The following is a 10,740-nucleotide window of genomic DNA, read 5'->3' on the forward strand; positions in this document are numbered from 1 at the left end:
ATGATTTCACTGCTAAAGGAGTTAGACAATATTGAAGTGAAGAAATATGGGATAAGGAGTTAGGAAAAAGTGAAAATAAAGAAGGTATGAGTATTTTACTAAATTTTTTTCTTAAAAGACAGAAAATAAAAATGATTGCCTAATTAAATTGGTCGGCAAGCCTGTTTCCTGTCCGACACACATGTAGGGGAATGATTACTTGAATGAGAGGGAGGAGATCAGCCACCTTATCCGAGGAGGTGGTTGTGAGAGACTACTCTGGTGGGTGTTGTTGAAAAACTTGGATGTTATGTTCTATTAGCCGCGTTTTATTTCAGGGACAAAACTCTAATGGCAGCGCAAGTATAAGAGTGTGTTCAATTTTTAACAATTCGTTTTTAAAATTAAAGTGTAACATTGCAGTTCAATATGAAAATAATTGCATTTTATCTATTAACTTCAATACTTCGTCTTTAATTAAAGCTTAACATTACAGTTCAATCTGAAACCAATTCATTTCATCGATTAAAGTTTTGTATTATCTCAACAGGCTGTGAAGTGTGTGATGGTAAACAAGGCGAACATGAAGTAAGTATTCACTGTTCAGTTATAGATATTACAAGACTGACTGCTAAGATTTAGATTTGCTTGTGCATTCAAAGAATCAAGCGATTGAAATTGTTGTAATTTTATTTTTTAATTATTCTGATTATTATATATATATATATTTTAGTAATTTTATTTATAGTGAGTAAAATTACATATTGTAGATGTTAAAAAGTATATGCATAATAACCAGAGTTTGATTTGCCAAGGATCTATAGAAAAATATCCACCATACTAATCTATTCTTTTTTACTTATTTTTTTTTCCACTTTTCGCCAACCACCAATGTTGGGTGTGGATGTTACAATAGACATTTGATTCTCTTTTATAGTTGTTGGGATTTATTTGTCAAAATCATAGCCTTCTGATCCATGTATTCATTTGTTGCCACTTACCTCTTTCCCAGGGGTGTGCTGCTCACTCTCCTATTGTGGGATGGTTGACTTCGGAATCAATGCGGAGCTGTGCTCGATCTCGTTCTGTTGTGTCATGTTCTATTCATTGTTGTTGGTGGTATTTTTTGGGAGTCATGCTTCATCTATTGCCTCTTCATTATTTTGGGATCTTTTTTATCTAATGGTTATGCACTTTGAAGGTGGCATGTCTGTAGACATCCACGACAATGGAATGTCATATTTTCATAATCTAGTGGTTGTATCCATTGAATATTGTTGTGAACCAACATAATGCGATCAGATAAACCTTGGCTCAAATCTACTTCAACAAATATTCTGGCAAAGGTAAAAATGCCTTTTGAAAGTCTATCCACATCAATCTTAAGAAATTTCCCCAAGGAGTTCCCAATTCCTTCTAATACTTTGTGGTGCCAAAAATGTAGTGGAAGATTATGTATCTTGACCCATACAAGCATTTTGGATACCACCATGGTGGTAGCATCAAAATCTGGGAACCAAGGTGTCATGAAGAGCCTTGCATTGCCCCAGAACCATGGTCCCTCATTTAGGACATAGTATTTATCTTTTATTGTTTCAAATATGACAATAAAAAACCCCTTGGAGCATAGATGAATATCACAGTTTGGTGTCCATGTAGAAAATATCCATTGATGTAGGGCGTCTGATTTAGGCCAAAATCCGTTAAATCTACATATGACTATGTGGGTATAGAGATCTGCATAAAGCACGTTTACCTCAAGCACTGTGACTGTCAACGCTGGCATCTGGGACTTTTGTTCTACGATATAGGGCCTAGGTAGATTTGGAGACGGAGTTGGTTTGGTTTGGGATTCTTCCTTCCCTTTCACTGCGTCCTTGAAAGAGCCTGTACCCTTTGATTTGGTCCCAGAGTATCCTCCACGCAATCTCAAATTGAGGATGATGGTCGAATCAGTAGCAATGCCTTAGTCCTGTAGCGTGAGGTTCTCCTATAGTATCCGACCTGCATGGATCAGGTTTTGCATAATTGTTGATATATCTAGTTGTTTTTTAATATCATATTTTAAGTCTTGTATCTGCTTCCTGTTCTAGATTCGTTGGCATATAATCTTCCCTTGCAAGTTTTTGATAAAGATTTGGATAGTTCCAGATCCAAATCCAGATTGGTGTCGTATGTAGTTTTTGTTCCCTGTGGCAGGGGTTGCATTGCGAGGACTTTCAATGTGGTCGTAGGTGCAAAAACCCAAAACGTTGCAATGCGAAGGGGAGGTCCCTTTGTGCATTGTCGTGGCTGTGTGGGTGAATAGCTAACCCTGAACAAAAAATTGAATAAAAAATAAAAAAAATTCCCCCGCTTTCACAAGCAGTAATGAGAGTACCTTCGCAAACAGAGGAGTTAGCAAATTTGATTTTCATAAGAACTTGGAGGGAGATCCCATGATGATTGAATCCATCCACCCCAGAACAAGAGATTCAGATTTGTTCCTCGACAATCTGGGCTAGGGACACAGATCCAAAGTTGTCAAACTTTTCGATTGCGGTGTGCTGCAAAAAGGGTTCTAGTTCACATTGTTTTGGAGGAGTGGGTTGTCGATCCTTGCTCCCTTCCCAAATCTGCCATCACATTCCCTCAGCATCGCCTTACGCCCTTCATTGCCACAGATAACCGATGACTCAAAACCTTTAAAGTTGTAGGTCTTCGCCATCGTGCCAAAAATCAACTACCACTTTAGAATTTTTCCCCAACTAAACATTCAGTAAATATGTTCAAATCATATATATATATATATATATATATATATATATATAAATTATATAAATTATATAACAAAATTTAAATTTAAATAAAAAAGATAACAATAATCATTTTAAACATTCAAATTAAATCTAATTAAAATAAAAAAAGCGTTAATTCTAAATAATTAAATTAAATTTCACAGAAGTGTTAATTCTAAATAATTAAATGAAAATTTTTATAAATAAAAATATAAAATTTTTCCATATCTTTTTGTACATTGGTTTAATTTTAATGCGTTGATTTTACAGTAAACTTTTAATATTATTAAAATTATATATATGTTTTTTGTTTTTGTTTTTGTTTTGTTTTTTTTTTTTTTTTTTTTTTTTTCCCAAGTAATTCTATTTTATTAATGAAAAAAAATAAAAATACAACGAGGCTCCGGTCTCTGCGATGCTGAACATAGTTATGTTATTGGTAAGCAAAAAACCAAACGTGATTGCCCATCGAGGGGAAACCAGTCCGAGTGTACCCAAATGTCAAATGCCCACACAGCAGTCCCAAATCATAAGCAAAAAAAAAAAAAAAACCCACATAGGGGTCTTAAGTCAGAACCAATCAAAATGTACCACATGGATTGAAAAAACATTAGGATAAAACCACATGAAAAGAACCATTAGATGACTTGGCGATTCGGACAGGTGTCTTACTGAACCCACTAGGCATTTGGTGGAGGCTCCTCCATGACACGACAACCGTAGTCATTCTCGTCCATCGACTCTTCCACAATTCGACAGCCATAGTCCTCCCACTCTTCCACCACTGCAGTGGTGCCACCCTGGCTGCCTCCTACCTCTTGCATGCCGCCTGAGCAGCCTGAGCAACCATCGACTGCATGCTTGCCTCTAGCGATATCCTTGCCATGCAGAGTGCTGTCATGGCCATCTTTGTGCCTGAGCGTAGCAATCTTCCTGTCCATATCTTCCAGTCCACCTGTGTCTCGCGTCTCCTCGGCCTTCGACTGTTTGTTGGTCTGTCCATTCTCTGTCCGAGGTCCGTGGGTCTTATCTGCCTGCTCATCCTGTGGATGCAATTCTTCACTGAAGGCCACTATGACAGTGGCAATATTGGTGGGACGATGCAACATGCTATGGAAACGGAATTGGGTCATGTGGTAAGAAGGATGAGGGGGGTCAAAAGGGCCAATCATTTGGGTAGCTGCATTCGTTCTTCTGGCACCATAGTCCTGTGCCTGACCTCTTCCCCTGTGGGTTTTCGGATATCTGCCAAAGAGATGATCTCTGGAATGGTCAGAAGAAGGTGAGGAGGAGTGGGTCTTCGGTTCAGGGGTGGACATTAAGGTGGGGCGAGTGCTCTGGCCGCGATTGCTACCTCTTCTACTGCGCATCCGATGGTGATGCCTCGGCATGGCTTGTCTGGCAAGTTGGCAATTAATGGTATGGGCAAGGATGGCAGTGGTATTATAAGTATGAGCAGCAAGTGAAGCAGAGTTCACTCTGGGATTACTAGAGCTGTTTAGTCGAGAAGCAAAGGTAATCTGAGCGGAATTCAAAGTGCAGTGAGTGGTTTGGGTGAAATGGAAACCATTCCCCAAATCCACGCAGCTGAGAAGCCAGCGACGTCTCCCTGTGATAGTGCGGGTGCTCGGTTCCTCTGCGTGAGGGAGGCAAGAGCATCTGAGCGGGGAAGGGGAGAATGAATTCTGGCTTGCATTAGCCATGACTTTGAGCTTGCTGTAGACGTCTCGATCTGAGCACCAGGTTAATGTTGACTGTAGGTTGACAGTTTTATGCCATAAATTGGCATGGAGGAGGACGCAAGTGGCCATATGGCTCGATCGCCTGCCATTCTCTTGTCTTATCTTCATTAATTGCAATTTAATCACCCGCATCCGGATAAAATTATATATACGTGAATTTGTATATATGCTATATAATATTCTGCAAGTGTTACACTATTAGTTTCGAATGAGTTATTTTTAATTTTAACGTATTTTAGGTTTATTTTTTATTATGTCTCGGTGCTTATGAATTTGATAGTATAACTTTTTAATTTTTACTTTTCTAAATTATTATTTTTTAAATTTTTTATAATTTTATAAATAAATATTTGAAATTTCATAATTACACAAAATGATTTTATTATTTTTTAAGTTTTTCATAATTTTAGTATTATTATTATTTTTATAAATAGTGCAGAATGGCATTCCCTTGGTTATTTATGCCCTAAATGGGTAGCGTATAAGCAGTGATCAAATTTGAAGGGCAGGTCTTAATTTCATTTAGAAGGGCACATATTCAGGTTGCACTTCTATAATGAAAAGCATAAAAAAAAAGAGCAATTCAATTGACAACAGTAAATTATTTTCAAATTTATTTTTATTTTTTCACAGGAGAATGGTGGAACAACCACTCCATGGATGTTGTGTATAAGGCAGGTCTGATATGAGCCGCAACTAATATATCAGATGCATTTACCATTAATGGATAAAGAGGAGACCTATATTCGTGCTCCAGTTCAAGCCAATATACAAGTAGCTCAATCAAATTTAAGTTTATTGCATGAATGAAAAAATTCAGTAAAATTCTAAACAGGTTTAGGATTCAACAAAAGAGTGTACAAAGGTGTATATGTTTTTGGTATCTCCTTTTTTAATATGAAAACATACCAGGAATTGGGAATCTGCAAACAAATCAAATCCAGTATGTTAGGAACCCTGTTGAATGCTCTCCTCTCCAAGCATAAATCGTGCTTAAGTCTTGCTTGACAGGCATTTGTTGAATGATGAATCTATGCTCCTCTCTAGCTTAAATCGTCATCAAACCTTGCTCTGGTCAGCCTTCAGGCACAACCCAGTGAAATTACAGACCTAATATATGGCCCATATTGACATCTAGTTGCTCTCAATTGAAACTACCAAATGTAATGGTATCAAAGGGTAATTGTGAGATAATAATTAATAAGAACTTCCATCATATGCACAATTAGAAAAAACAACTCAAAAAGAAACTGTTGTTTTTGAAATGGGAGCAACTCAAAAATTGCCAAATGTAATGGTATCAAAAGGTAATTGTGACATAATAATTAATAAGAACTTGCATCATATGCACAATTAGAAAAAACAACTCAAAAGGAAACTGTTGTTTTTGAAATGGGATTTAAGTTTTAACATGAAAATAAATTTACAAATTCAACATTCCTAAAATTCTAATTTCAGAAAAAATGAAATTTTAAAAAAAGGTTGACAATTTGACAGCACTTCTTAAAATTTTTTAAGATATTATTCCAATTTTCTTTTTAAATGACAAAAATCAATTTTTAAATTTTTTTTGATTGGTAAAATTTTCTCCCTACTTCTCTGACGTGCCAGAGACCCTTTGAAGGGCTCTGACGTGTTCAATTTTGATCCATGCATATAAGCATTATGCGTAGTACTTTGAAGTTTTTTTATGTACATTTTCCATTGTACCTTTGCGTCGTTTATGTACATTTTCCATTGTACTTTTGCATAATTTCCGTTAAAAAATAAATTAAAAATGTTAAAAAAAAATAAACGGAAAAAAATATATTAAAATAAAAATAAAATATATTAAAATAAATATCAAAAATAATAAAAATAAAACATTAAAATGAAATAAGTAAAAATATATATATATATATATATATAGTTTTCACGAGCTATTTGGGTAAAGAGTCATTAAATTCATTAAAAAAATTAGTTATAATATTTTTCCATAATGTTATGGTTGAAATATGTTGAAAATTTAAAGATTTTTATAGTCATGATCTTTGGTTTTTATTTTATGGTTAAAAAATTATCAAAATTTTAAGGTTTTTCTAAGTCAGGATATTTTATTTTTAATACTATGGTTGAAAACAGTGATAAGTATTTTTTCGTTAACACCATGGATGAAAATTGTGAGAATTTAAAGACTTGATATTTTATCATTGATCTCATTTATGAAAATAGTTGGAATTTTAAGGCTTCTTAGAGACGTGATATTTTATCTTTAATGGCATGGTTGAAAATCATTGAAATTTTAAGGTTTTTCGGAGTCCTAATATGATATTTTATCTTTAACGTGATTATTAAAAAATGTTATAAATTCATCTCAAAAAAAGTGGTTATTCCAATATCAACACTTTTTGTTTTTAGGGTGTTTTTTGCACAAAAAAATGGCTTTTATTGCTTTTACTATCATTTTAAAAAAATGTTGAAAATTTACCTTAAAAAAAGTTAATTTAGCATCAACACCCCCTGTTTTTAAATTGTCTTTTTAGGGTTTTTTTTGCTAGAGTTTTTTTTTGACTTTATAGTTGTCGTTTCATAGTTTACTTTGTTTTCAGAACCAAACATGTGGGGATTGAGAGATAGAAAGAGGGGGATCAATGGGAGTGTGCATCCCATCATTCTCGTCTCTCTCTTAGCCTTCCCCTTTCTCCTTCCCCACTCTATCTCTCTCTCTCTATCTCTATCTCTCATGTGCATGTGCTGAGATCCCCTCTCTCTAATGTTGTTCCCTCCATATATCTTTCTATCTCCCCCTCTCTCTCCATCCTTCTTTTTATTTCTCTCTCCCTTTCCCTAATCTCCCATCTCTTTTCCTTTCTTTATCATGCACCCCCTCTCTCCCTCTTTCCCTATCCCTTTAGATTTCCTCTTTCCATGTTTCCCTCTTTCTCTCTCTCACCTCCCATCTTGCTCTCTCTTTCTTTTCATAGAAACGTGTGCAATTTATTAAAGTGTTCCTTCTTGTATAAGAAAAAAACATCATTTTGTCTCATATGTTTAGCATTAACATTTGCAAATCTTGGAAAAAGTATTATGTTGTAGGTGGCATTTTTTAAAATTGATTTCCTTAACTATCTTCGACATATTCTTGTTCTACTAGAATGTTTTGGAAATGGGAAACTTTATATAAAAATCATTCTTAAAATAACTTAGAATATGAAATTTAGAATCTAACAAATAAAAGTAAAATATTTTCACTAAAGTCAAATACAAATTGAAATAAAGAGAAACATGATGAAATTACAATGATCATGATATGTCAACTTTTCCAATTAAAAACAACATCCAAAGTCTTTTATATAACCTATAAATGCAAGTTTGAATCACTTAAACTTTTTCCTAAACAAAAAATATATATATTTTTAAATTTCAAATAATTATTTTTTAAAACTTCAATTAATTTTATTTAAAATTAAATAAAATTGATATAAATTTAAATCATAATCAAAATATAAACTTCAGTGTATTTCATTTGATATTGTAAATCATATCATGTGCATGAAATTTCAGCTTCGTTAGCTACCAACAACATTAAAATCCTTTATGTAAATGTCTATAGTAAAATTCTACCGAATCCTTTATGTAAATGTCTATAGTAAAATTCTACCGTTATGTCTCTTAATGGTAACCGTGATCACAGACATAACGGTAACCGTGATTACAGTTGTTTTCTCGTTATGTCCTTTTAATGGTAGCCCTGTTATTTTCTAATACAAATAGATTTATGTATGGACTTAATTTAAAGTGACTGTATTTTCTAATATAAAGTGACTGTATTTTTTTATACAAATAGATTTATGTATGGACTTAATTTAAAGTGATTGTTTTTTGTTCGGAAAGTTTTGGAAATTTTGATCATATTTTAAAAAAAATTGGTAGAGATTTTCTGTAAATTCAAATAAAAATTATTAAATTTCATAATTTAAATGTTCAATTTTTTTTTGATAATGCTGGATTTATTTTTATTATTAAAAACACGATTCAAACAATATTTTTATCTATTATTATTATTATTATTTTTAAGTTGAATATACCACTTTTGAATTTTTCAACCACTTTTGAATTTTTCAATTTTTCAATTTTAATGGCAGCAATTCCTCCCCTCCTTAGCCTCCGTAGACAACTACTTTATGTACGTGTTAATGCCTCCGTGGACAACTCCTTTATGTATGTGTTAATGTATGTTTTAGAGAAAACAATGCACGATTCAATATATCGAAGGCCACCGAACAGCAACAGAAAATGAAATACAATGAGTACTCCTTTAGGTATGTGTTAATGCCTCCGTACACAACTCCTTTATGTATGTGTTAAAGAAAACAATGCACTAATCAATGTATCGAAGGCGACCGAACAACAACAGAAAATGAAATACAACGAGTATATATTTGTACAATTGGTATATTCAAAAATTGCCATTGCAGAGTCCTTAATCGAAAAGAAAACTGCGAGCAATGCCCATCTTTCTTTTCGGTACTCGTCTTCCATTCGAGAAACGATCGGCGAAACGAGACAAAACTGAGTCTGGAAAGGAGACAACCTGATGTAAACTTCAGGAGACATCCTGGGCCGTGGTCATATGGCGGAGCCTGCTAGGCCGCGGCTGGAAAGACGTTCTCTTTCGCATGTGGTGGCTCGAGGGGCGTATGAGAGCAGTAAGGGCTCGTCTCACCCATTCTCCTTCCACACCGCCGATTCTTACCACCGAATTCGCCATGGAAGACCTCCTCGCATTCAGCTGAGAATGCGTCGCAGAAGCGGGGGAATTATTGGCATTTCTATGAAGACTGCAACGGAACGAACCTGGATGATTCGTCGGTGAACACAGGCACGTCTTTTTAGGTGGACCACAAGGAGTAGGCATCATGGTGGCACTGCCTTTCGGTGAAACTGGACGGCCTGCGGATCGAACCTGCGACGCGGTTCTGTCAGGGCTGAATTTGATAGACGACGAAGCCACGGAAGAAGTAGAAGAATGAGAAGAGCCGCCATTAAAGGCTGCCTGAGTAGGCGAAGGGGTTCTGTGGACAGCAGATGAAGATGAAGGGTAATTGCAATGGCGTGTTGGAGAGTGGGATCTCGGAAGAGCAAAGGTGAGGGGCGCCACAGCGGCGCTACTACATCTGGTTCTTGCCTCCATTTTTGTCACTGGGAGTGTTTGCTAGAGAGCTCCTGAAGCCCTTAATTTATGCAATACAATTTAAAAAGATTTATGGGCCTTCCTTTGTCCCTAAGCAATGGATTGTGGAAGGATCGTGGACATTACAAGTCATAACATTTTACCAAGTAGGTTGTGTGGAATATGTGCGTCGAGGAGGGAGTGGCCTCCCCATTCAGTCACAATTTACCCAGATTTGTCACTTCTACCCGACTTCGATGCTGATAGCTAGACGCGTAAGGATTAATTGACTGCCTTAGAAGATGGTGGCATATACGAGTGGGAGGTACGAGGAAGGAATAAGGGTACGACATTTTCTCCACGCTTTTCCAGAACTTGAGGACGTGTCGACAAGCTGCTTGTTATGTCCTTTCTCTTTTTCTAGAAAATGAGAAGTGATGGGCCTTCATTTGTCCCCAAGTTATGGACGGAAAAATCTACACATTACAAGTTGTAAGAGTTCGCAAAGTGTCCGTGTGAATGGAGTGGCCTCCGGAGTTTGAATATTGATATTGCGTACCATTCAACTTCATTTACTACTTGTGTAACTCTTTATCAGGGTTAGCTCGTTTTTCTATGGAAGATTCGAAGGATAAGAAAGAATTCATTTATGTTGATCTTTTCAATTAGCCGTAGTTTTTTATTATTATTATTATTATTTAAGATTATGGAAATTTTGGTAAATCTAGATTGTAGTTGTTAAATCTCAAGATTTTAAGTGTTTTAGAAATTTTTCATGGAATTGAATCTATTTCTATCATCAAATTGAATCACTGGTAATGCAAAATATTTATTTATTTATTTTTTTCACTTAAATAAATACTACCTCGTTGTTAGTTCGCATACATAACACATAGCATATTTATACTTAGAGACTTAGACGACAATAACAAAGAATAATTTCAGAGACAGACAAATGGAGAAACAACAAGATTACTCAATCAGAAACAAAAAAATAGATACAACAATCATTGGAGAATATAAATCACTTTGCATTACATAACAGGCTTGAATCTTGGCTTGCTTTCCTTTATCAGAGAAATTACAAATT

At 35.1% G+C, this 10,740-nt stretch overlaps 1 protein-coding gene across 1 annotated transcript; it reads right to left on the minus strand.

The window, feature by feature from the left end:
* Window positions 1-8,765: 8,765 nt before the first annotated feature.
* On the minus strand, window positions 8,766-10,180 carry LOC149193914 (uncharacterized). Its single transcript, XM_089407053.1, has one exon. It carries the CDS (start codon window positions 9,669-9,671, stop codon window positions 9,084-9,086), a length of 588 nt encoding a protein of 195 aa, XP_089263179.1. The 5' UTR covers window positions 9,672-10,180; the 3' UTR covers window positions 8,766-9,083.
* Window positions 10,181-10,740: the final 560 nt, after the last annotated feature.

The sequence above is a fragment of the Pinus tabuliformis genome, chromosome 2_2, assembly GCF_031772625.1.
Source record: "Pinus tabuliformis cultivar Carrire ecotype Pingquan chromosome 2_2, CPIR1, whole genome shotgun sequence".
Lineage (NCBI taxonomy): Eukaryota > Viridiplantae > Streptophyta > Pinopsida > Pinales > Pinaceae > Pinus > Pinus tabuliformis.

What these genes read in the sequence shown, in the direction of transcription:
- LOC149193914 (XM_089407053.1), bottom strand. Translation starts at nt 9,671, where the DNA reads ATGGAGGCAAGAACCAGATGTAGTAGCGCCGCTGTGGCGCCCCTCACC.